This window comes from Eurosta solidaginis, chromosome 4 (genome assembly GCF_040869045.1).
Source record: "Eurosta solidaginis isolate ZX-2024a chromosome 4, ASM4086904v1, whole genome shotgun sequence".
Lineage (NCBI taxonomy): Eukaryota > Metazoa > Arthropoda > Insecta > Diptera > Tephritidae > Eurosta > Eurosta solidaginis.
Genome location: NC_090322.1, coordinates 215604916 through 215632779, shown reverse-complemented (window position 1 = coordinate 215632779; position 27864 = coordinate 215604916). Strand labels below are relative to the sequence as shown.

The following is a 27864-nucleotide window of genomic DNA, read 5'->3' as shown; positions in this document are numbered from 1 at the left end:
AATGTTCGGTTACACTCTCATTTGCAAATGACTATTCTCCTATCGAAGTGACGCTTTCTCTTTTACAATTGACGATTCTTATTTCCAAATTACGTTTTCTCGTTTACAAGTTGAAATGCCGTAGAAAAATATATTAAAAATTAGTTTATGAATGGATAGCAAAAATAATAAATATTCCAAAATTACGTTCGCTTTGAATTTGTTTAATACTTAAGCACTAAGACCTACATATACATTTTTTTACACACAAAGTAAATATAACTAAAAATCTAAGTGAAAGTGGTTTTCTGCTATGAAAATAAAAATAAACAAAAGAAAATTTCTTTAAAAGAAAATATAAAATTAACTGCACTTTGCTTCAAGCAAATTTGATGTTTGCAAAGTATAAATATTGTTCGTACTGCTCGTCGTGTTTGTTGTTGTTGTAGCAGTATTCGGACTACTTGTCATATGAAAGCGTGAATTCAATTGCTCGGCAGCTTTTGATGCCCGTTTCTGCTGCTGCACCTTCTCAATCTGATCATCGGACGATAATTGTGCTTGCACTTTGCCGCTCTGTATAATCTGTGTTTGTATTTGCAACTTTTGTTGGTTTTCAAGCTTTTCACTTGATTCCACCTTTGGTTTCCGCATATATGCTCTGTAGTAGAAATCGAAAAATAGCGCAAACATAAAAAGATTCTGTATTAGGCCAACAAATGATACAATAACCGGATGTTGACAGTGATTATTAACAATTGACATTGCAAAATGTAACATTAAATAGCCAAACTGAAACAATTGCAGTTGGGTTATATGACGCTTCCACCATACGGACCCTTTCGTTGGCCATACTGAGGTCACAAAATAATAAGCGTACATGACGGTATGAATGAAAAGATTGATAATACCCAACATGGTGCAATGACTACCTGCAAGAAAGAAAATGGAACAGAGTAAATGGTATTAAGTGTTGATTATTGAGATGTAATTAAGAAATAATGCTGATTGTATTCACAGTGTTGCGCAATAAAATTGAATCAAAAAATGTGAAAGTGCTTTAACTCTCGTTTCGACGGATACCTGTATTATAGACAGGGCCGTAAAGAGAATATCCGGGCCCGGGACTAAAAAATTTACGGGCCCTATAAAAAAACCACTTTTACATTTGATTAATTTTAATTAATAACGTCCCTTCATGAATCATTGTTGATGGATTACATAAAAAAAAAATTTTTGCCACATCAGCTAAATGATTTTTGGACTAAGAACTGAAAATAAAATTAACACAGAACATTTACAATTTATACTGTTTTATTGTAACGTAGAAATAAAATTCTCTTTTAACAGCCACATATTGTTTCAAATAATCTTTTCTGGTTATGTATTTTGTAACATTTTAGAAGATTTCTTATTTAATGATGATTATAAATTTTAATTATTCAATATAGAAGGTCGGGTATCAAAGTATGGCTTCTCTTGCTTTTTTTCGCTGCAAAATTTTTTAAATTAATATCAAAATTTGACTGTCTTGCCAAAACGGATTCAACACAAAGCGCGGTAAGTCCTAAAACCCGCTTTTTAGATCGAAAAAAGATCTATGAAAGTTGTTGATTCTTGCAAGGACGCTGAAAGAATATTCTGCACTAGCTACAGTGGCAGGTATAGTGCAAAAGATACGTTTTTTTCCCGACTTGTATTTTTCGAAAAATTTTGCTGAGCTCGCCCGAACCGTAGTTTCATCTATGTCTTCAAATTGCCACAAAAATGAAAACGTCTCGCTCTAATTTCTCATAGCTGCAAATCGTTCACTAATGCCAGTGATTACCGAATCAACGATCACCAGGAATGTATTGTTTTTAAAATCAGACCCTGAATCATCCGTAATCATCTCATTTAAATTATCTTCAGAACGTCTTTTGGCGTTTCTCTTTCGAATATCCGGAAATTTTGGCAGGTTTTTCAAGTGAATAGCAATTTTTTTGCATTAGTTTAAAACTGTTTCCCATTGGTTCAAATCAGCTAATAAGGCATCTAGATGTCACCTCAACAGCTGTGGTTACGTCTCTAGCTTTGAGGACCACGTTTCTTTCATTAATGGTAGTCAGTATTTTGAACCAAATTGAGGACAGCAAGATACATTCGAACTTGTTGATATACTTGAGAATGCCGGTAACATCGCCGTATGCTTGCGCAGTCAAATTTGGCTTTTGGCTGAAATACTATGAAGAGGGCTCGGTAAATTTTTTTTTTAGGATGTCCCATCGTTGTGGAGTGCTGCTGAAAATAGTAAAACATTTTTGTACAACTCCGAAGCAAGTAATCGCAGCCCCACAACAATCTGCAGCACCAAACCACATAAATTGAGATTGTGGGTTGCACAAGGCGAGTAATCATCGTTCGAGTTTTTGTCGAGAATGTGACGTAGTGCTCCGTTATAAGCTCATATTGGCGCCGTTATCGTATCCTTGTGCACGATAATCTTCGATCAAGTATGGCAAATTAGATCAGCGATTTTCTGACCAGTTCTTTGGTTACAAATTGAAATGGAGTTAGCGCAAAATGAACGCAGTCAACGTGACTAGCATCAGTCATAGCATCAACGATAATAGTAAAATACTTGGATTTCTTGCCTTGATCTATAAGTTTTCCCTCACGTGCTTTGCACACATTTCTATAAACTCGTTCTGAATGTCTGGGGAATTTGTAAACGTTTGTGCTGCTGTTGTGAAATCCTAACTTTCTCCAAATTATCTCTAAGTATCGGATCATATAGGCTTATGTGGGCTTTGATGCCCAAAAAATGTCCATTGTTTCGCTCACCAAGATATGTATATACTTTCGCCCTTGAAAGCTAGGCCTCTTTCACCCAAAAATAAAAGTGTCCAAACTTCTATATACAATTTCTTTCCACTTTTGAGTTTCAGTTATTAGCTGGTCATTGATAAGTGTATCAATTGTAGCCTCCTTTTGAATTAGGTTTTGTAAAGGTCGCCATTGACTATAACATTTAATGTGATCTTGAGTATTTTCGTGTGATGGCAGTTTATCGAATCGTTTCTTCCATACCTGGAATTTCGAATATACCCAGAACAAATTTTTTTTTTTAAGTATTGGTGCTTAACAGACGACATGGTAGGCAATAAAAATAATTGATACTGGCCCTCCACACTACCCAGTCACGCTCCACTTTCTCTCCATTTGGCAAGATTCTGTTTAACGACGAGGTAGGAAATGCTTCGTCATGAAAATCACGTGGAAAAATAACAGGACACTTTTGATGACCTCGACGAATTATTTCGTTGACATCTTCAGATCGCAAAAACTTATTATTCACGGTACTGATATCGAAGTCGCTTAAATAATCTGGACTTTGATACAGAGTTGGTGCTATTGTTGAAAGATTTTTGAAGATGAACCTTCATCAGTGTCACCACGAAAACTTTACGATTTCGGATTCGTGTAAACATACATTTTTGTTTGATGTTTTTATAGTCTCCTCAGGCTCAGGCAAAAACTCGTTATCAATATTCGTTGCGTTTGAAATTCGGCTTAAAATTTGCACATGGAACAACTATAGATCCTCCTGAATTAAAAAAAAAATGTCTTAGTACCTCTAAACCGCGGGCCCCCTGAGAAACCCCGGGCTCGGGGGGAATCCCCCCATCCCTCCCCCTCTCGTCGGGCCTGACTATAGAGTACCAATGGGTCTGCCTGGATCCAAAAGCAAATTTTACATATGTAATTTCGCGGGAAGTTTAGTTTATATTTTATAATAATATCTTCAGAGTCCAAATAAGGAATTCTGTAATTTAAATAAAATATCAAAATTATAATTAATTTGTTTTTATATACTAAAAACATATAAAACACAAGTGTACCCAGCAGGCTTCTTTCTGCCTGAAATTTGGTTTGCCTGCATTTATAAACTCTTCACTCTCCTTACCATTCTCTTCTACAAAATATTCCATTGCCTTATTATTCTTGTCAGTGTACTATTCCATTTGTCTCCTTACCATTCCCACTCCCAACCTAGTTCCCGTTTCCAGTTAAAATCCCACTCCTACTCTTACACCCACTCCCACCCATACTCCTACTCTCACTCCCACTAGCACTCCTACTCCCACTTCCACTCCATTCTACCATTCCCGCTCCCACTCCCACATTCACTCCTACCCCCATTACCATCCCCGTGCGCACTCCTATTCGCGTTTCCAATCCCACTCTTATTCCCACCCCCGATCCCCCTCGTACTACTTCGCTAATCCCTTTCCCGGAGCTCCTATTTACATGCCCACTCATATTTCACTCCCACCCCAATCAAAATTATACCCCACACTCCGCACTCCCGTTCCCACTTCCTATCTCACTATCATAGTTTCTAAGAATAAGGGAATATAAATTTTTCTTAATAAAGGGCGTCGTACCGTCCGTCAGTCTTTCCTACTTTTTTTTCCAAACCATCCTTCAACCATTACGCAGGGAAAAAACAAAAATTGCAGAAATCGTTCAATTGGTGTTTGCGATTTAGTCTAACTAGCACACAGCATATAATTTTCATGTACTTATATGGATTCTGAGGCGGTACGAAGCTTGTAGTGTCAGATAGTTAGTTTCTAATATTTTTGTCATATTTTTCCACCACTTAAATCTTCGCTGTACTTTCAAACATAATTCAAACAAAAATTTGTGAAATCAGTACAGTGGTTTTCGGGTTTTACCGAAACTAACGACCAGCAATTAATTTTTATACTCAGTTGAGCAGAGCTCACAGAGTATATTAAGTTTGATTGGATAACGGTTGGTTGTACATATATAAAGGAATCGAGATAGATATAGACTTCTATATATCAAAATAATAAGGATCGAAAAAAAATTTGATTGAGCCATGTCCGTCCGTCCGTCCGTCCGTCCGTCCGTTAACACGATAACTTGAGTAAATCTTGAGGTATCTTGATGAAATTTGGTATGTAGGTTCCTGAGCACTCATCTCAGATCGCTATTTAAAATGAACGATATCGGACTATAACCACGTCCACTTTTTCGATATCGAAATTTTCGAAAAACCGATAAAGTGCGATAATTCATTACAAAAGACAGCTAAAGCGACGAAACTTGGTAGATAAGTTGAATTTATGACGCAGAATAGAAAATTAGTAAAATTTTGGACAATGGGTGTGGCACCGCCCACTTTTAAAAGAAGGTAATTTAAAAGTTTTGCAAGCTGTAATTTGGCAGTCGTTGAAGATATCATGATGAAATTTGGCAGGAACGTTACCCCTATTACTATATGTATGCTTCATAAAAATTAGCAAAATCGGAGAAGGACCACGCCCACTTTTAAAAAAAAATTTTTTTAAAAGTAAAATTTTAACAAAAAATTTAATATCTTTACAGTATATAAGTAAATTATGTCAACATTCAACTCCAGTAATGATATGGTGCAACAAAATACAAAAATAAAAGAAAATTTCAAAATGGGCGTGGCTCCGCCCTTTTTCATTTAATTTGTCTAGGATACTTTTAACGCCATAAGTCGAACAAAAATTAACCAATCCTTTTGAAATTTGGTAGGGGCATAGATTTTATGACGCTAACTGTTTTTTGTGAAAATGGGCGAAATCGGTTGATGCCACGCCCAGTTTTTATACACAGTCGTCCGTCTGTCCTTCCGCATGGCCGTTAACACGATAACTTGAGCAAAAATCGACATATCTTTAATGAACTTAGTTCACGTGCGTACTTGAACTCACTTTATCTTGGTATGAAAAATGAACGAAATCCGACTATGACCACGCCCACTTTTTCTATATCGAAAATTACGAAAAATGAAAAAATGTCATAATTCTATACCAAATACGAAAAAAGGGACGAAACATGGTAAGGTAATTGGATTGTTTTATTGACGCGAAATATAAATTTAGAAAAAAACTTTATAAAATGGTTGTGACACCTACCATATTAAGTAGAAGAAAATGAAAAAGTTCTGCAGGGCGAAATAAAAAACCCTTAAAATCTTGGCAGGTATTACATATATAAATAAATTAGCGGTATCCAACAGATGATGTTCTTGGTCACCCTGGTCCACATTTAGGTCGATATCTGGAAAACGCCTTCACATGTACAACTACCACCACTCCCTTTTAAAACCCTCATTAATACCTTTAATTTAATACCCGTATCGTACAAACATATTCTAAAGTCACCCCTGGTCCACCTTTATGGCGATATCTCGAAAAGGCGAACACCTATAGAACGAAGGCCCACTCCATTTTTAAAATACTCATTAACACCTTTCATTTGATACCCATATCGTACAAACACATTCTAGAGTCACCCCTGGTCCACCTTTATGGCGATATCTCGAAAAGGCGAACACCTATAGAACGAAGGCCCACTCCCTTTTTAAAATACTCATTAACACCTTTCATTTGATACCCATATCGTACAAACACATTCTAGAGTCACCCCTGGTCCACCTTTATGGCGATATCTCGAAAAGGCGAACACCTATAGAACGAAGGCCCACTCCCTTTTTAAAATACTCATTAACACCTTTCATTTGATACCCATATCGTACAAACACATTCTAGAGTCACCCCTGGTCCACCTTTATGGCGATATTTCGAAATGGCGTCCACCTATAGAACTAAGGCCCACTCCCTTTTAAAATACTCATTAACACCTTTCGTTTGATGCCCATATTGCACAAACAAATTCTAGGTCATCCCTGGTCCACCTTTGTGACGATATCTCGAAACGGCTTCCACCTATGGAACTAAGGATTACTCGCTTTTAAAATACTCATTAACACCTTTCATTTGATACCCATATCGTAAAAACGCATTCTAGAGTCATCCCTGATCCACCTTTATGGCTATATCCCTAAATGGCGTCCACCTATAGAACTATGGTCCACTCCCTCATAAAATACTCTTTAATGCCTTTCATTTGATACACATTCCAGGGTTTCCCTCGGTTCATTTTCATACATGGTTATTTTCCCTTATGTTGTCACTATAGCTCTCAACTGAGTATGTAATGTTCGGTTACACCCGAACTTAACCTTCCTTACTTGTTTTTTATATAGACTACGCTAAATACGTAAGTGTATAGTCAGGTCCATCATTACTCAATATGATTCCTTCACTGAAACTCTTAATTTAATAACTATTGATAAAACGCTTTAAATATTTGCATGAAAAAAGTTATGGTAAAATAAATAACTAAGAATATCAAGAATCGTTTAAATATACAATCATATCCTGGCATAGAAATGGTGAATGAAAAAAGGTCCGGCTGGACCCATCATTACAAATGAAGGTTAATAATTAACAGCGAGCACTTAATTTTAGTGGCTGCGCAGATTATATACTTGTGATTTCAAATTGCTATCAATTAACATTAGTGCCGCCTAAAACAATGCAGTGTTAATGTGAAATTTCTGTTACAGAACTAAAATTAAAACAAGTAAGGACGGCTAAATTCGGATATAGCCGAACTTTATATACTCAGCTGCCAAATTACAGCTTGCAAAACTTTTAAATTACCTTCCTTTAAAAGTGGGCGATGCCACTCCCATTGTCCAAAATTTTACTTACATCCAATTCTGCGTCATACCTAACAAGTTGCATCGCTTTATCCGTCTTTGGTAATGAATTATCGCGCCTTTTTCGGTTTTTCGAAATTTTCGATAAGGAAAAAGTGGGCGTGGTAATAGTCCGATCTCGTTCATTTTAAATAGCGATCTGAGATGATTGTTCAGAAATTTACATACCTAATTTCATTAAGATACCTCAAAATTTACTCAAGTTATCTTGTTTACGGACAGACGAACGACATGGCTAAATGAATTTCTTTTTTCGCCCAGATCATTTTGATATATAGAAGTCTAATCTATCTTGGTAAGTTTATGCCGTACGGGGTACCGCTATGCGAACAAAATTAATATACTCTGTGAGCTCTGATCAGCTGAGTATAATAAAAACTTGTTCTTAAATAAAACTTCACTACTTCAAAAACCGAAAATTGGCATACAAGAATATAGCAGGAATAATTTTCGAGCGCTCTAGCACTCTTTTAAACACTCAGTTAAAGTAATTCAGCCTTGTCTCTCCTTTGCGTTGCTATCACATTGCACAACACTGTAAAAATGTACTGGATAACTTAGAAGCAAAATTTTAAATACATCTTTTCAACTTTAGTTTCATTCGCCATTCTTCATACATATCTTCACTTTTGCCATTAACTTTTTTATTTTCTGTTTTTGTTTTTTTTTTTTTTTTACTCCTTTAAATGTTTATTCTTTACGAGAAAATTACCTGCCAGGAAAGTCATGAAACAGTAAACTCCGAAAACCATACCAGCGTGATGGTAAACATGCAAAAAGCTGATTTGATTGTTTTTCTTTCGCAGCACAAAAAATACCTGCGAGTAAAGAAAATAGAGCGTAAATGAAATGAAGTTAGAAGAAACGTAGAAAATAATATGTAAAAAACATGCAAACATCGCCTTGTGTTCGAATAATTTATATAAAAGCTAGGTGCTACTGTCAGTCTGTTAGCTTAAGTAAATGAATTTCAGCTAACAATTTCGCAGATCCCTCTATGTCTTCGGTACGTGATATGACCTTTGGTATATGTCTTTGTAGTAGTAACGTAACTTACACATAGTATATGTATATATGTATGTACATACCCTGTAAGGAAGTAAAGATATTTAATGTAGCCGGCAAACGGTTCGCCATATGAGTAATTTGTTATCGAAGTGTTTAGGTTTGTTTTCGACAAGTCATAAGCGTACTATCAATATCTTATCGATGAGTTATCGATTTCTTATAAATTTTGCAAGTTATAGGCGAGTTGTCGACTTGTTATCAAGTCTAATAAATTAGGTATCGATAACAAAGGATATCAATGATCAAAGATTTTTAATAGACGAGTTCTTGTTATTTTACCGATAAGTTATTGTTTATTTACTAAATAGCTATCAAAATTTTTTGAAAACTTATTCGTTACCGATGTGTTACGAATTTTGTAACAGTGTTCTATCGGTTTCTTGTAGAAAATGTATCGATTTAATCTCGAAAATTACCGGCTTGTTATATAAAACTAAATTTTTTATCCAAAAAATATCGATTTGCTATCCAGAATATCAGCGAGGGGTTATCGAAAGTTATCGATGTACTACCCGAAACTTTATCGACAATTAATGGAATAGCTATCGATATATCATCAAAAAGATTCCTTTTGTTTATAAAAAGTACTCGATATATCATCGATATAATATCGAAAAGTAATCAATTTTTTTTTTAAACCTGTCGCTTTGTTATCGAAATGTTACGAATTTTTTATCGTTATGCTATCGGTTTCTTATCGAAAATTTACCGATTGGCGTTGGAAAATTATCGGCTTGTTATAGAAAAGTAGTCGGTTTTTTATCCGGAAAATATCAATTTGCTATCCAAAATGCTACCGAGGGTTTATCGAAAGTTATCGGTGTACTATCTGAAAATTTGTCGACAATTAATCGAAAGGTTATCGACTATCAATCGTAAAGTTATCGATATAATATCAAAAAGTCTCAAAAACGCTCGATATAACATCGATTTAATATCGAAAAGTAATCGATTTGTTATACACAAATTATACCCAATATCGATTTACTATCTAAAGTTATCGATATATTATAGAAAAGTTATCGATTTCTTTTCGCAAATGTTTTCCCAAATAAAATTAAACGAAACAGCAATTCTGCTTTCATTTTAAGGTCTGCATGCCCAATTTTTCGGGTTTTGTTATAAAAGCAAAAATGTGTCGAAGATTCTATTTTGTTTTAAACAATTTTGATATTTTAAACTTGTTGCTCAGTTAACAGTCAAAATTAATGAACGGAGTAGTATATTAAGAGGTAAGGTTTAAAAAACTAGTGGATAGGTGTTTCAAATGTATAATCGTAAGTGAGAAGCATAAGAGCTCATAACAAAATATATTTTCTAGTGGGAATTTGCTGCTCAGCTAAACACAAAACAAACAAACGCATCCTATTTTCACATAAACCATGTCTACGATAATGTCGATAGAAAATTGATATTTGTTTACTGATAAAAATCTTACTGGAGCAGCTTTATGAACGCAGCAGCAATATATTTGCACCTTTAGACATTACTTGGATTTATATATTTAACAAGCAGAACTTGTTTTGATTTGGTGTATATGTTAAGAGATACTTTAAAAAAAAAAACAATACTTGGGACACTGCATTTATTAAAGAGTGTAAATCTCCACAACAAAATTCAATCAAAGGTCTTGCGTCGTATTTCGCGTTCTCAATGCCAAGTGAAATAGCAGGAAAATACACATGGTGAAGGTTAAAAAATATATGTTTGTTGCAAATAAACTGCTTAGAAAAAAACAAACATTGTTGTTTTGTTATGTCGAAAACAGATTTGATCACGTAGTGTTTCTACTGTCATGATAGTGTACGGTATCTTAAATTTAAAGGCGGAGAACACCAAGCTTGAAGAAAAACAAGTAAGGAAGGCTAAGTTCGGTGTAGCCGAATATTACATACTTAGCTGAGAGCTTTGGAGACAAAATAAGGGAAATTCACCATATAGGAAAATGAACCTAGGGTAACCCTGGAAAGGTTTGTATGACATGGGTATCAAATGGAAGGTATTAAAGAGTATTTTAAAAGTGAGTGGGCCATAGATCAATAGGTGGAAGCCAATTCGGGATAACGCCATTAAGGTGGACTAGGGGTGACTCTAGAATGTGTTTGTACGGTATTGATATCAAATGAAAGGTGGTAATGAGCATTTTAAAAGGGAGTGGGCCTTAGTTCCATAGGTGGACGCCTTTTGGAGATATCGTCATAAAGGTGGACCAGGTGGTGACTCTGGAATGCGTTTATACGATATGGGTATCAAATGAAAGGTGTTAATGAATATTTTAAAATGAAGTGGGCCTTAGTTCTATAGGTGGACACCTTTTCGAGATATCGCTGTAAAGGTGGACCAGGGGTAACTCTAGAATGCGTTTGCCGGATATGGGTATCAAAAGAAAGGTGTTAATGATTATTTAAAAGGGACGGCCCTTAGTTCTATAGGTGGAGGCCTTTTCGAGATATCGCCATAAAGGTGACTCTATAATGTAATTGTGCGATACGGGTATCAAATGAAAGGTATTAATGAAGGTTTTGAAAGCGAGTGGTTCTTAGTTGAATATGTGAAGGCGTCAATAAGCAAATCAAATCACCATGTTTCATCCCTTTTTTTGTTATTTGGTATAGAATTATAGCATTTTTTTTTTTTTCATTTTTCGAAATTTTCGATATCGAAAAAGTAGGCGTAGTCATAATCGGATTTCGCCGATTTTTAACACCAAGATAAAGTGAGTTCAGGTAAGTACGTGAACTAAGTTTAATAAAGATATATCGATTTTTGCTCAAGTTATCATGTTAACGGCCGAGCGGAAGGTCAGACGGTCGACTATGTATAAAACCTGGGCGTGGCTTCAACAGATTTCTCCCATTTTTACAGAAAACTGTTATCGTCATAGAGGCTTTGCCCTTACCAAATTTCATAAATATTGGTAAATTTTTGTTCGACTTATGGCATTAAAAGTATTCTAGCTAAATTAAATGAAAAAGGGCGAAGCCACGCCCATATTGAAAATTTCGTTTATCTTTGTTTTTTGTTGCACCATATCATTACTGGAGTTGGATGTTGAAATAATTTACTTATATGCTGTAAAGATATTTCATTTTTTCTTAAAATTCCACTTTAAAAAAAAAGTGGGCGTGTTCTTCATCCGATTTTGCTAATTTTTATTAAGCACACATATAGTAACAGTAGTAATGTTCCTGCCACATTTCATCATGATATCTTCAACGACTGCCAAATTACAGCTTGGAAAACTTTGAAATAACCTTCTTTTAAAAGTAGGGGGTGCCACGCACGTTGTCCAAAATTTTACTAATTCTCGATTCTGCGTCATAGGGTCGACCCACCTACCATGTTTCATCGCTTTGTCCGTCTTTGGTAATGAATTATGGCACTTTTTCGGCTTTTCGAAATTTTCGATATCGAAGAAGTGGGCGTGGTTATGGTCCGATTTCGTTTATTTTAAATAGCGATATGAAATGAGTGCTCAGGAACCTACATACCAAATTTCATCAATTTACCTCAAAATTTAATCAAGTTATCGTGTTAACGGACGGACGGACGGACGGACGGACATGGCTCAATCAAATTTTTTTTCGATATTGATGATTTTGATATATGGAAGTCTATACCTATCTCGATTCCTTTATAACTGTACAACCAACCGTTATCCAATCAAAGTTAACATACTCTGTGTGCAAAGCACGCTGGGTATAACAAGTAGTTATGGGACAATGGACGGTAGCACTTACACTACTTCATCTATCCTTTAACCCCACCTATGCCGCGTGGGTCTCAATAGTCCAGAGCTAAATGGATACCATAACTAGTTGCAATATGTTCCTTCTATTAAATTTCTCAATGACGGGTTTCTACTAGAAGGTTCCCGGCCTATATATAACACAGAATTGTCGCAAAAGATTTCAGCTATGCTGTGGTGTGATGTGGTAGCCTACAACACCCAAAGTCCTTAGTATAGTGCTCGGGAAAAGCAATAAAAAAATATTTGGAAAAGAGTTTTTTGAATTAGAAAAAATAGTTTTAAACAGGTTCACCCGTTAGCTGTAGTTTGGCAAATACTTTGAGTGCATTTCTGACATAAGGAGCTTTCACACGGAAAATACATCTATTCTCAGTTGCTATTCGGAGTCTATATAAAATATATAGGTCCCGTTTTTACAATTTGTAGGAAAAATTTAAAAGCAGCATAAATAAAATGGGAAGATAACATCGGTCGAAGAAGCCTCGCAGGTATGTCGCACCTTATACCTTTTTATTTTTATTTTAGCAGAAAGAAATTTTCAGATAGCAGCCTCCAGATAACTCCGTTCCCAAGATAGCTCTGCTCTCATAGGCGTTACATTTTTGCTTTTTTTTCTTTCTACTTTTTTTTTCGCTGAACTAATCATTTTTTCACAACTTTGTGCCGCCTGTGCATTGCGAATGTTGGATTTTTTGTATGGTGTTTATTACTTTTGACATTTCCATGTGTCTTAGTACTCAGAACTTTTTCTTGCAACAGATTAAAACCGTAATTGGTTTCGTTGGTTAAATATAGGTCTATTAGCTCATTTTCGAGTACTGAGATTCTATCCCATGCACCAAGTTGATAAAAAAAAATAAATGTAAGGCGCGATAACCTCCGAAGAGATCTACGGCCGAGCTTCTCTTCCAATTTGCATCGTGCTCCTTTTGATTTTCCCTACAAATTGGCCGGACGGGACATACATGTTTTATGCCGACTCCGAAGGGAATCTGCAAGGAGATGAGTTTTCACTGAGAGCTTTTCATGGCAGAAATATACCCGGAGCGCTCGCCAAACACTGCTGAGGGGCGACCCCGCTTTGAAAAATTTTCTTCTAATTTAAAAACCTTATTTCTAAAATTTTGATGTTGCTTTGCCCATCACTCCACGGTGGCCGCCAAATTGATAATCGTTGTTAAATGCATGCGCTTCTAATCAATCGGCTTTCATGCGACCGGAGAGACCGCGGTCACAGGAAAGAAAAAATAATTGGCAGATCAGCCATATATTTGGGACTAGGTTTCAACCTCTGGAGTATTAGTCACCACAATCTTCTTGGATTAGACATAAAAGACAACCTGCCTCTGTGCTTTTGCAGATGATATATCAACTGTCAAACTACCACTAATTATTCAGCTAGTAGCTGCAAAAGTGAAGATTTTCCCTAAAATGGCGAATCCCCATAAACAGGTATATGACAATTGGGAATCATCTGGTAGAAAACTGACCTTCTCGATACAATTGAAAGCCTACACCACCTTGGTCGAGTTCAGATGGGCGCTGCAAAATATTGCAGCTTACCGCACGGTCTCCGAAGGAAGTTTTCTGGTTTTTGCGGGCAACAATATTTTCTCGCTGAGGGACAGAAGAGGGAATTTGTGTGACGCTCGCAACAACCGTGGAGCAGTTGCACTGCAGGAAAGTTTGCAAAAAAACTAATTTTATTGAATTGAATCCATGATTGAAGAGACCGGATGTGGTTATTTCCGTAAAACTTCAACAGAATGGAAAAGGTTGCAAGCCTGAACTGAATGCAATGAGGTTGTATGGACGGTGTACACCGGACTTTTTTGAATAACGAAGAAGGGTAGAAAAAATACTTGGCGGCCTATCTCCGGGCAAGGTCATTACTAGCATGACTTTCCGAAAAGTCATTTTGGATACAGCAAAATATATAAATCACATACTTCTCGGCAGAAGATAAGATGTTCGGTAGGTTACCTTTCTTGTGAATTGACCAGATTTTACTAACAATCTAATGCGAATATAAAAGCATGTTTCATGTGAATACATCTGAAGCATGTTTTTGGAATTCGTGCTCCAATATCTCGGTTAGCTTCATAACCTTCCGGTGCTTTGTTATTTTCAAGCCAGGATATTATTGTCCTAGTCCGATATGGCCCGTGTATCTCTTTCTTGTTGTTTTAACTACAAATCATGGAAAAAGCAGCAACTTATGTTAATTGGTGAAGACAAAGGGGACTCGAATTCACCATCAGCATTCCGGTCGTTATGTATGCTTGACCCAGCCGGAACACTTTTTGAAATGCTCTCAAAACCACGTTCCGCGGCAGAACAAGCAGAAGGACTATAAATCAACATGGATTTGGGCACATCAACAGTTTGTACTAAATCGGAACGAGTTTTCCTCCTTGCAACGCTTTCAGAAGCGCGATATGGGCTGCAGTGCTGGCTGTATTAGAGCAGCGATTCCAAATACCGTGCTACATACAGCGCGTCATCAGAAGCTACATCAGTGATCGCATCCTTATATATTAAACCTCAGAGGGTCAGTCGTTCTGAGTTGAAAATGCAGACGATATTTCTGCAGTCGTTACAGCCCGAAAAAGCAAGCATAAAGCTCGATTTAGTCATCATACGTAGAAAATTGTGCCTAGACTTTTGCGGACTACAGTTAGCAGCAGAAAGAACAGAACAAGCATATACCGCTTAAAGTTATCTTTGAAATCTTCTGCAGAAGTGTACGATCAAAAAAGTAGTCAATAATTTAGCTTTTATTCTCGACAAATATATTGAGCGAATATTCAATATACGACCGATAAGGCATCTAAACGGGTGTCGTTGTTAAGCACAGCAAAAATCGGAGGACCAACAGAAAGAAAGAGGAAACTGCTGATGGACAGTACCCCATTAACTTTACTGTAGGGCTCCTACCTGTGGAAAAACCTACTTCAAAATAAGAATCATTGTAAGCTTCTAACAGCTGTACAGGAGACAGCAGATTTGAGAATAGCCTCCGCTTATGGCACTGTATCAGGACACAACCGTTCAAGTGATTAGCGGAACAATCCCCATTGACCTATTAGCGATGAGAAAAAGAACGTTATGGGAAACATAAAAGAAGATCCGTCGGCCATAATGAAACTCGTTAGAAAAAGATTGCGAAATAAATGTTTATGGTGTAGCAGAAACGGATGGAAAATTAACAGCGAGGCATATGTACAGCGAAACTAATAACTGCTGTTAAAGCACGGAGCATTAGAAGCGAGGTAAATTACTAAGTTACCCAAATGTTCTTGGGTACGAAGACGATGCTGAACACATATTTTTCAAAAAATAACGAAGGAACTAGAACCAAAAATTGCTCTAGGAAAGAGTCGTCCAAAACACTGACAATAATGTTGCAGCCAAATTGCTAGCGGCGCAGAAGAGTGGAAGCAAATCAAATCACACTCAAAGCAAAAAAGCGGAACCTGAAGGCAGGAACCACGGAAGGTTCTTAAAAAATAGATAAATTTGGAACACCAACCTGAAGTTTTGCGAAAGTGCTAGTGGTGGGCAACAATTCCAAACGGGGTGGTTTTTATTCTACGAACTAACGGTTGCTGCGATGGCAGAAATTGTGGTGCATTTGGAATTATCTATCCCAATCACTAAAAAAATAATAAAATTTGTCGACTAATGCATTTGCTGTCCCACATGTGTGTACTTACTAAATACTGGCGAATGTAAACATATTCAGTGCTTTTAGAAAATATAATTACAAATTTCTGAACTTTGATTGACTTTGAATTTAATGCGCACTCGTTAATGAAGGGCCGCCCTGTGGTGAACAATTGAGAATTTAAGTGGAATTAAATGGAGCAACTTGCAGCATAAATTTGTTTGTAGGGGTTCATTGGCATAATGTAATTTTTACTTATTTCATGAACAAATTTAAAACCTTTATACACAAAAACAATTTAAAATTATAGCAAATTAAATTATTTCTAAAGTTGAATGCCATTTATCAATCTCTCTCACACTCATACTTTCAAGCTTTCAGCAGCAAAGTTGCCTAGTTGTCAGTCATTGGCTTACCGTATCAAGTAAATCCAAGTACTTCGTTAAGTAATAACCATAAGAAAGATAAATTAAATTCCACATCCACGGCTCTGTATTTGTGTGGTCAACCTTTTGACATGTAAAGCTAAACTCTTTGCGCATATACGAGTTTTGTATGCCCTGTGAAAATAATAACCAAATGTTAAAAAAAGCAACATAAACTCACTATATATTATACAGCGTATATGTGAAATTTTTAAGTTCGACACAAATGACACTTTATATACCCAGCTGTGAATTAACTGCATGCATTCTTTTAAAAATATTTCTTCGGCCTGAGTTAATTTAGTTGTTAAATTTAGATAAAAATGCTTTAGGACTGTTGCTTAAAGTCTACTGTTGCCAAAATTTCTTTCAAAGAGCGAATCATAAAAAAAAAACTTTATTAGATGAAAGTCTGTGAAGTGTAAAAGTTGAAAAATATGAGGGGATTTCTGGGACTTCTGATAATATATACCCCATTTAGCAATATCTGAAAGAACCCGCGCATTCATTGACTAGTCTCTTACGTAGTTACTCAGACTAGTTCGTGCTTGAATAGTTCATTGACAAAAATTTTATCTGCCAGACTCGATGAAATGCCCTAACGCTTTCTGCCGAAAATTTGCAATAAATACCACAGTCGTACATATCAATGGGCACATAAACACAAACATGAGAATATAACACTTCACCGTTACATCTGCATATTAAAAAAAGGCATTAAAAAAATCAAAGAAAAAAAACTTTTTTAAAAATAAGCTTTTATTATTTTGGTTAATAAAATTAACTAAAAAGTAAACAATAAATTGACTCTAAAGAAATATAACACTTTATAAGTTCATTGTAAGCTTAAACGATAATTAGGCTTTTTCGTCTGCGACAAAAAAATTCTATATTGTACATAATATAAATTTTTAACATTAAAACTTCACACCTAAATTATTAAATCTTACAGTTTATATCACAGTCCAAATTGTTCTAATAAAAAACATGTTAAATTTTGATGGTATAATTAAGAACATTTAGGATCTCATTTTCTTGCTATCGCAATGTAACACGCTTTTATTAGAACAATTAGGACTGTGATATAAACTGTAAGCTTTAATAATTTAGGTGTAAAGTTTTAATGTTAAAAATATATAATTATGTACAATATAAAATTTTTTTGTTGCAGACGAAAAAGCCTAATTATCGTTTAAGCTTACAATGAACTTATAAAGTGTTATATTTCTTTAGAGTCAATTTATTATTTACTTTTTAGTTAATTTTATTAACCAAAATAATAAAAGCTTATTTTTAAAAAAGTTTTTTTTTCTTTGATTTTATTTTTTACTTTTTAGTTCGTTTTATTAACAAGTAATAGAAGCTTGTTCTTAGAAAAGCCTTTTTCTTAAATTTAATTTAAATATGAATTTTCTTTTTAATTTTTAGTAGGGTAAAATATTGTTTAAATTAGTTACGTAAACTTTACTTAGTTATTTGTAACGTTTCTCATTCTATCCATTTCTTTTAATGCATCAACATTACAGGGTTTCTTCGAAGTCAACTTTGAACAGTCAAGTTCTTCGATTCGAATACCTGCTAAAGACCTAACTGGGTTTTGACAGAGAGCACATATAAAATTGTGTCAAACAGTGTTAACTGACTTAAAATCATATTTTATTGTGCTCTGTGTGTTAAATCTGTTTTAAAATAATAGCCGTATTTTTTTTTTTTTACACGTAAACGTCTATAGGCTTATAATTTATATGGACTGCTAAGCGCCAAACTTTAAATACACCTCTGAAGTTGCTGCGCATAAAATGTGTACTAATAAATTCAAATACGCATTATACGTAGATGTAACTGAAATATGTGTTTTTGTTTCACCCCCTACACTAATTCTATGTATTCTATGTGTGTTCACAATTCATCGAAACTGATTTAGCTATATGTTATACACAGGCATACAACAGAGGGTCGTGTCTCCGCTTTTCGGTACACGCTGTAGCTGTAGCTAGTTGTTTAACCACTGCCGCTAGATGGGACTCCTAAGCATTATGTAAGCGAAGATAGGCGTCTTTTTTTTCACGCGCAAACGTAAACCTATACGCGTGTATAAAAAACACGGCTAATATTTCAACTTTCGCTTAGCTAAATTCCATCGCCAAAAATCTGTAAAACAAAATCAAGTGCGCAGAAAAGTATGCAACACTTACCGATAAGAGCCTAATCGCGTTAGCGTTCGTTGTATCACAGAATTTTTACACTTTGAAAATGACGGCTGTTGTTTGCAAGGTTGCATTCCTTTGAGTGTTCGTTTTCACCATCTGGATTAACAAAGTCATGAGCCTGGGCATTCGCGCAATTTTAGTGATGTAAATTGCATGGCGCCAGCACCAATGCGGTACCAGCTCAATGGTAGCTCATTGACGAAATGACTCCAAGCGAATTTTTGACGCTACTTAGTAGTGAGTGCGTAGTACATTTTACCTGCGCTATTGAGAGAAACGACTTTTGTGTGTCAGGCACGAATTTGGTTTTATTGGCGCTACTGGCAATGATGACACTGAGCTGTTGACGGTAGCGCTGGTAGTTCAAATTTTGAATCAAAGAAATAATTGATGACCCGTGTAAATTATTATGGCTTTGGCCGTGTAAATTATTATGGTGTATTTATATATTTTAGATTTAATGCACAATTAATATGTGTGTGTTTGAGCGGCCAAATAATAACAGTAGTATTGCTAAAGTGCTGCTTAGTTGATGGAATGTCGCTAATTTCCTAGCGATGATCAGCAGATTGTCAATATTTCGTTCAACGGACGCGCGAAATTGCCACATCTGCTCAACTTTTCCAAGATTTTCCATTCTTGATTTAACTTAAGCTGTTATGCCAATATTTTTCAGCCAGCTTTTTTCAAATAGGTAATTTTTCCAAAAGCAAAATAAATTACAGAAAAGATTACAGAGTTAAACAGCCTTAAAAATGCAGCAATGTTGGTTATACACAGAAATACCACAGAGGGTTGTGTCTCCGCTTTTTGCAAGCGTTGAGATTCACCACGCGTGACACGCGTGATTCACCACGTCCAAATATCACAATCCACGGATAGGTACCGGCGGGTTTGTATGGGACTTAGGCTGTTATGCTAAAGTAAATACAAATCTTTACCAATAACTGTGTTATCGATTAATTTATCGAATTCTAACAAAGTAATATTGCATTGTCATCGGAGTTATACATGTGTGCAAAATTTCAGCTCAATCGGACACCGGGAAGTGTATCAAATTTAACTTGCAAGATTCCATTACAGACAACAAAAGTGAAACTAAATAAAAGCTTATAAAAAGAAAAGCGTTTTAGCCTTTGTTATTCCAGAATAATTAAAAATGGCAGGTATAATCCCGCTACCAAAGCATGTAAACTACTCTAACGATGGTGAGTCGTATCTGCCCATTCGAATAGCCAGCTATCAGCATAGCTTCCGTGAAATGCATATCACTACCACCGCGCTAAACGCCATTAAGACCCAGATAAATTGCGTAATAAACTACCCAAAACTTCATCTTTACCGGCCAACCTAATAAAACGCACTGAAGAGATTTTCTGTCAAAAATTTATTTTACTGCGTAAAACGCCAACCCGATTTCCAATGTATATTTTGCGTGACATTTCGGTTTGACATATGCATATATGTTTTACATTGTGCCAACGCATAATTATTTCGGTTCGTACGCAATGCGTTTTCTAAGTAGGATTCGTCATATCGATCTATCAAAAACTGTTGACACCATCAACCACCGCGCACTACACCAAAAGGCATAAAGAACATTTCCGTGAGCACTACCATGAGATATGACACCTTTCACCGCAACCCGTTTGTTCCAGATAATTATAAAAATTCGATAAATACCTTCGCTAGATCGGGCCCGGAGAACGCTGTTATGAGTAAGCTGTGTATAAACTAATTAGTATGTCAATTGGTATAATTTTAGTTTATATAACAACTAGTATTCTATCTGGTATAATTTTGATGCAGATACTGACTTGTATATAAATTAGTATGACCCTAATTCATATGCTGACTAGTATGGAATCTAGTACGATTCTGGACTACATAATTACTTGTTTGTCAACAGGTATCATGCTGATACACAAATTGGGAAATGATATTTCATAGGACATCGTCGTGCTGAAATTTTTTGTATGCACGCTCGGCTCTCGGCAATGGTTTAGGAAACACTTGTTGTTCTTGTTGAGTTAACGATTAAGACACTTTTCGAAGGTTTTGGAGAGTTTTCTCTATGTTGATCGGATATAGATCCTGTACGTTCCAGTAACAAGCACCATTTAAGTACTAAGCCGACCACCTCGGGGACAATTAGTATGACCATATTTAACTTTCTAAGCCATCCCGTAGTTCCATGAGGAACTTTGTGTGTACTTCTGTCATGAAAAACTACTCAGTGAGAATTCATCTGCCTAGCAGAATCTAAAAGAAATACTCATATTCAAAAAAAGTACTCAGTTTTATGTAAGAACCCGGTTTCAAAGAAGTTCCCAGATGCAAACATATACAATCCTGGATTTATAACTTATTATAAAAAGATATCCGAATATGTCAAATTTACCGGCTCTAAAAATGTACACGGATCCGAAAAAGAACCCGGGTGTAAAAATTTACCCAATATTAAAAAGTACCCGGATCCGAAAAAGAACCCGGGTGTAAAAATTTACCCAATATTAAAAAGTATCCGGATCCATAAAAGTACCCAGTTTTGCGGTTTTTTTGATTCTCAAATAATTCCTCAGTTCTTGCTTAAGCATATGGTCATTTAGTTTAATGGCATAGTTTTTGAGTTTATAGAGAAATTAATATAGTATAGGAGGGCCAGTTACCTACAACTTGGCCAAAAAACTTGGTAAACAAAAAAAACAGGCTTGAGGAATGACGTGGCATTCCCTATTTGGGAACTTGTGAAGTTGGGATAGGCAAAACATCCTAAAGCCTGTCTTATGGATTGGTTTTTTCCTCCCCACATGAAATTTTGTGCAAAATAAAAGTTATTGTAATCAATTAAAACGCAGTTAGGTGCTTTGTGGCATTTCTGCCCACTTGATATTGCTTTAGCTATTCTTGGCAAATGAGGTTTAGCGTTGGAATTTGAAGTCTGGATAAGTAATTTTCTTAAAAATCAAAACTATTATTTTTTCTTTGGTTATATGAACAATTTTTCTAAAAACGTAGAAAGTTTTATAAAAATCAAATCATGGTCATGGATTTTTAGTCGAGGTGCTCAAGTTGACAGTCGAGTGCTCTTATTCACTGATTTAACTTCTACTGTAAATATTGTGCCAAATATTAAATCAAGCGTACTTGGTTGAAAAAATTGAAGAAACAAATTTTCAAAAATTAATGAAAAGTTTTGTACAAAATTTGAAATTCTTAACCATTAATTGAAAATTTTCTCAATTTAAAGAAAATTTTTTAGGAAAACATCTTATTTTAGTTTATAGTTTTTTTTTTCGAGATTAATTTTAGATTGTAATTGGTGTTGTATTATATATTTGAGATTTTTTGTGTTATATATCCTAAAGCCTTAATAAATTAAGGCTTGGTATTTTAAATTTAACTAAATCATAACACTTTTGCACTGAGGCTGGCCAATATACTCAAATCTCACTTTCACTTAATGTCTGCAGTTACACTAATAGATCGGTGCCCGGGCCGCTCGTGGTGAAGGGGCTTAAGAATATAACTCGCTAGTTGATACACATTTATCTTCCATTCTCATCACAGCTCGGGTACAGGGAGAGGCATACATCTATATTGGATCCCAGGGCATATGTGAATAAATGGGAATGAAAAACCGGAAAAACTAGCTAAAAAGGGCGCATCCCTTGAAGCTTGCTCCATAGACGTCCCAGTTAGACTGGGCGAGATTAAGCGAAGGCGAGAGGTGCACATGATCGACCAAGCGGGGAAGGCGTGGGTTCAAGCGCGGGGCTGTAAAGTGTCGAAGATTATGTGTAGGTTTTACAACCTTAGACTAAAAAAGTTGCTTCTATCATTAAAAAGAGAGGACTGTAGTCTCATGACGGGTATTCTGACTGGACACTGCTTTCTGGCGTTACCTACCTTTAAATTAGGATTGGTCAGTGATAGCAGATGTAGGAAATGCGGGTTGGAGGAGGAAACGATCGAGCACATTCTGTGCTCGTGCCCTGCAATTGCCAGGCTTAGACTCCAGCTATTAGGAGTGATACAGCTGTCAGATCTAGATGCAGTAAGTGGTTTAAGTCCTAGGAAGCTTTTAGTATTTGCCAAGAGGACGGAGTTATTTTATAACATAGGTCCTGGTTTTTGATAGGGTTTTTCAGTTTGGTCGTTAAAACAAACTTCTGGTAACACTACGGACACAATCAGTCTATGTGAGGTCCTCATGGACCGGCCAGTTGAACCTAACCTAACCTCTCATCACAGCTGAGTATAAAAATTATTCTTCTGAAGAAAAAAAAGTAATGATGCCATTAACAAAATTAAATATTTTGCATACAAGTTATGGGCGCTTACTTCTAATGGAGGCTGAAAAAATGGCAGATATACTTACACATACAAATATAATGAAATTTGCTATCACTTGTATCGCATTATAAACGCGCATCACATATTTCAAATTAAATGGCTTTCGTTGCTCCATCCATTTTGGGCCATAATGTAAAACAAATGATAAATAAGCAATAATACTAAGGGCCATTGGTAGTGGTGAGCCCACAAGTGGTAAATGTTGTACGCGAGGATCTAAAAGTGAAAGAAGAAAAACACACACACACCAATACAAATATGTTGTCATAATAATCACACGCGAAACACAAATTCGAATAGGTTAGATAAGAACAGTAGATAATATTAGCTATTAAATCTTCTGCATAGCTGCATATTTTTCTATATTACAACACACCTTTGTGCTCCTCAAAGAGGTCATGAAGTAGCCGATACATATATTTGGTTATGAAAGCCATTTTTTTCTTTTACACTAAAATTTTCTAATTTTTGTTTCTTATTCTTGCCTTTTGCTACGCTTTTCGGCTTAGTTTTCGTAAACTTGTTATCACATTGAATAACACCAACGTTATTTTGGTGATCATGTGATCACTTTTGTTATATATAAAAAACAAATCTTTCACGATTTATGGCATTATATTTACTCCAGCAATTTATAAAACTGACATTGTTGAATTTGCCGCGCCTTACAAAGTGTTCAAACTGTGGAGTCTAGAATGGAAATGAGCTTCGCGTATAGGAGAATGTAAGCTTGCAGTTGAACTTTTTACAAGCGCGCACAATTCATTGCCCTCTAAAAGTATGTTTTGTATAATTAATTAATTAGCTATTTACTTTGTGCGTTGAACAATGAACCACTTGCAAGCGCGTGTTGTGTTGAATTCTCAGCCTATATGTGGCTAATTCCTCGCAAACTACTGAAGCAAATCAACTTGTATTCAGAAACTTTGTCGATCTTGGCATAATTCAGCGTCGTTTAAAAAAAAAGGACGAATGGCACTCGGGGACTGCCGCGGTAAAGCTGTTGCATATTATCAACTTATGCAATTATAATATTTATGCAACATTTTGTTTTCTTTGATAATAATTCAAGTTTTGTCTTTGATATTAATTCAAGTTTTGTCTTTGATATTAATTCAAGTTTTGTCTTTGATATTAATTCACGTTAACCTTTTTAAGCGTGGTGACCGATAAGAAAACAAATTTTTTACTTATATTGAATAAATGAGAAGTTAATATCTAACCTTCAACTTATCTTTAACTTTACTTTTAACTTTAACTTTCACTTTAACTTTAACATTCACTTTAACGTTAACTTTTACTTTAACTTTAACTTTATTTTTAACTTTATCTGTAACTTAAACTTTAAATTTAACTTTAACTTTAACCTTAACTTTAACTTTAACTTTAACTTCAACTTTAACTTTAACTTTGACTTTAAAATTAACTTTAACTTTAACTTTAAAATTAACTTTAACTTTAACTTTAATTTTAACTCTAAATTTAACTTTAACTTTAACTTTAACTTTAACTTTGACTTTAACTTTGACTTTAACTTTAACTTTCATTTTAACTTTAACTTTATTTTTAACATTAACTTTCGCTTTAACTTTAACATTCACTTTAACTTTAATTTTAACTTTAACTTTAACTTTAACCTTACTTTAACTTTAACTTTAACTTTAACTTTAACTTAAACTTTAACTTTCGCTTTAGCTATAACATTTACTTTAACTTTAACTTTATGATCCGGGGTGGGCGTGAGCTTAACCTGCTAACAAGCCAACCTAATATAAACGCACGCAAGTCATTTTCTGTCAAAAATGTCTCATGCACATACAACTTGTATGAGAGAAACTCAAATTGAATTTGCTGCGTGAAAGCCTAACTCGATTTCCAATTTTTGTTCTGCGTGACATTTAGATTTGACATTTGCACACATGCTTTACATTGTCGCAACTCATGCTTATTTGGGTTAGGGCAAAGAACGCCGGTTGTTTGAGTGCGCTAAAAAAGGCATGGCGCTTTTATTAGGTTGGCTTGTAAGCGACCATATATGTATACGATAAGCGATAGCACAATGGCTACTTCGTGAAAATCAACGGCAGCTCTTTTAGTTTGATTTCGATGGTCGTACGGTGAGGAAGTGTCGCACGCGCGCTTAAAAGAGAGTACCAAGGAGTGCGTGTGACACGTATTCACCGTTCAAGCATTGAAATCAACTAAATAAATAATTGATTTTGCATTCGTGCTCGCTACGCGTTCGGGTTTACTAACACATTCTCAATTTGTTAACCGTGTAAATGTAGTGGTGCCCACCGCTGTTTTCGGTTCTTTTTTGACAAATATCCGTTACGGTTTTTTTTGATTTAGTTGCCAAGCCGGCGATAAAATCTACGCAATAGCTTAGAAATAAGTTTCCGACTTTCGATCGACTTATGTAAATCTGGAAAATTTAGCTATACATACTTAAGAGCTGCCAAAACTATTTAGTTTTATTTCTATTCCTTAAATGATAATGAAATCGTATAATAGAAAAAGCATCAAAGAGTAATAACAACTGCAAGAACAGTTTATATAAAAATGCCAGACTTCATTGGGAGGAAAAATTGCTAAAATCATCTGAATTTATTCCATCGCAGAAACCTGTTGAATCAACTTCTCATAAGCTTTTGATCCTGCATTAAGCGTTTTAAAAATCATATCAATAAGCCTCATCCATGTTAAAAAAAACTAAATAAATACAAATAAAAACCTTTTTTCTAAAGATTTTAATGTTGCTTTTTCCATGCCTTCAACACAGGATCTTCAGTGTGGTAGGCGTACCACACTACCATAACATCACGGTAGCCGTCTAGCTTTGCTCTGCTAACAAACAATTAATAATGTCACCAAAAAGCCAGTTTTCCAGTGAACTAAAATTCCAGTTAAAGTTGACTAGAATTTAACCCATCCACTTCGACCGCTTAAGATGATATAAGTAAAATTTTACGTTATTGAGCAAAGTGGCACGGTTAAATTCTAGTCAACTTTATCTGGAGTTTTATATATCACTAAAAGACTTTAGGCCCGGAGTAAAGGAAACTGTTGAAATATATCACTGGCTGTAAATATGGCAGAGCTTTCTGAGGTACTATAATCAGTTTCAGTTTCTCTCTAAACTAAGCTAATGCATTTGTATAATATTGATAATTTTTTCAAAATATTGTTAGCAGTTTTTTTCTTTTGACGATTGACATAAAACTCCATTGAATCATAATCCAATCAGTTTTACAAAATAACTGTTAATTCAAGAAAAATAAGCCTTATTTGTTGATTTAATTAACTCCAATATTCAGTGTTGCAATATGGTCTTTAGGCTAATAATTTGGGAGTAGTACAATTATAATTACATATCACGTACTTCACAAAAGTGTGTTTAGATCAAACTGATCCGTCATTCCTCAGATTGAGCTGCTTTTATACTTTCGGATTTCTCGTTCACCCATTTCCTTATGATTTTTTTGTAGCCATATGCGTGTTTATGTATGAGTAACTACTTCGGCTGATGACTACATGTGTGTGTGTGTGATATCTCTTCGTTTCCTTGTACATAAGTGTTGGCGCTTGCTGTATTTTGTTATTGCGATTATTTACTACCAACGTAGTGATGCTAATATTAGGACAATATTATATGAACAAGATGGGTCATGTTTTGTTGATTTGATTCCCTAATTCAATTGAAACATTTAAATTTTTATTTTGATAATCGCGACTTTTATACTCATGACTTTTTTACGAGATTTTGAAGGTGTATTCGAAGTCAAGGCCCTGGAATACGTATAGGTACATGGATTTATTCCCATTTGCACAATTCGTTTTATGTCCCGGTGAATTTGATACCGTTTATGGTTTTTTTAGTTACTATGTATACATAAGGAGGCATTGTAAAACTGAGCATTTAAGTATGTATATGTGTGTTGTGCAATTTTGTGATTTGGTTGCTATTGTTTTTTATTGTATTGTTCTTGTATTTGCCATAAGTATTTGTTTGATGTATCAGCAAGATTCTTTTGCTCCCAATTGTTGCTGTTGTTGTAGCGATAAGACCATGGAGATGTTGATGATCTTTTTCCTGATACAGATCCGGTAAAAAGCACCATTAAAGGACTAGCCTGACCATCTATGGAATGATTTGGCCACATGAAAGCTTCCAGGCATACATGCCCTCCCACACACTAGATCCATGTGGAACCTGCTGTCGTCAGAGCCTCGGCTGTTAAAGAAACAGGATTCGCCGTGGGTAGGTGAGGTTGACAATTGAGTTGGGGAGCTATAAATTCCACTGGCAAACCCTTGAAGCAATTCAGTATTTTTAGTCGCCAATTACCACAGGCATACATACTTGCCGCGGGTATATGCCAAGCCCCCTAGCCCACTGGGGACTTTACACCCAATTGACATACGTGCTTGAATAACTGCGTTGTTCCTTTACAAAATAGGAGGAAAAGTGTTAGCAATTTCTAGATAAGTACTGAACTGCATAATTTCTTGGTACTATTTTTCTGATTATATTGTAAATTTTTTACATATACCAGGATCTACTAGTGGGGCTGAACAAAGGCAATTTTATGAAACACAAATTTTTCCACTTTTGTAAACCTACGAATATTATATACCCAAATCAAAATTTTAAATTCGTGGCTGAACATCAAAAACTCGACTTGAAAATCAACACACGAAAATATGCCATCATTGAATACTGACATGCCATAGCAAATTATTGTACTCATTAAGGCTAACTTGCAGTATGACCAGTTAACTTTTTAACTCCGATTGAA

General features: G+C 35.4%; 1 protein-coding gene across 2 annotated transcripts; it reads right to left on the bottom strand.

Annotated features, from left to right (window-relative positions):
- Positions 1 to 182: 182 nt before the first annotated feature.
- Positions 183 to 24009, bottom strand: LOC137250964 (very long chain fatty acid elongase F-like). Of its 2 annotated transcripts, none has more exons than XM_067784754.1 (5): positions 23879 to 24009; positions 23091 to 23281; positions 16491 to 16634; positions 8301 to 8406; positions 183 to 911 (listed from the first exon to the last, which is right to left on the bottom strand). In XM_067784754.1, the coding sequence occupies exons 2-5, from the start codon at positions 23235 to 23237 to the stop codon at positions 343 to 345; spliced, it is 966 nt and encodes a 321-aa protein (XP_067640855.1). In that variant the 5' UTR covers positions 23238 to 23281; positions 23879 to 24009; the 3' UTR covers positions 183 to 342. The 2 variants fall into 2 exon arrangements, with proteins under 2 accessions (XP_067640855.1, XP_067640854.1); XM_067784753.1 differs by lacking the exon at positions 23879 to 24009 and adding an exon at positions 23442 to 23854.
- Between the last annotated feature and the right edge of the window lie 3855 nt (positions 24010 to 27864).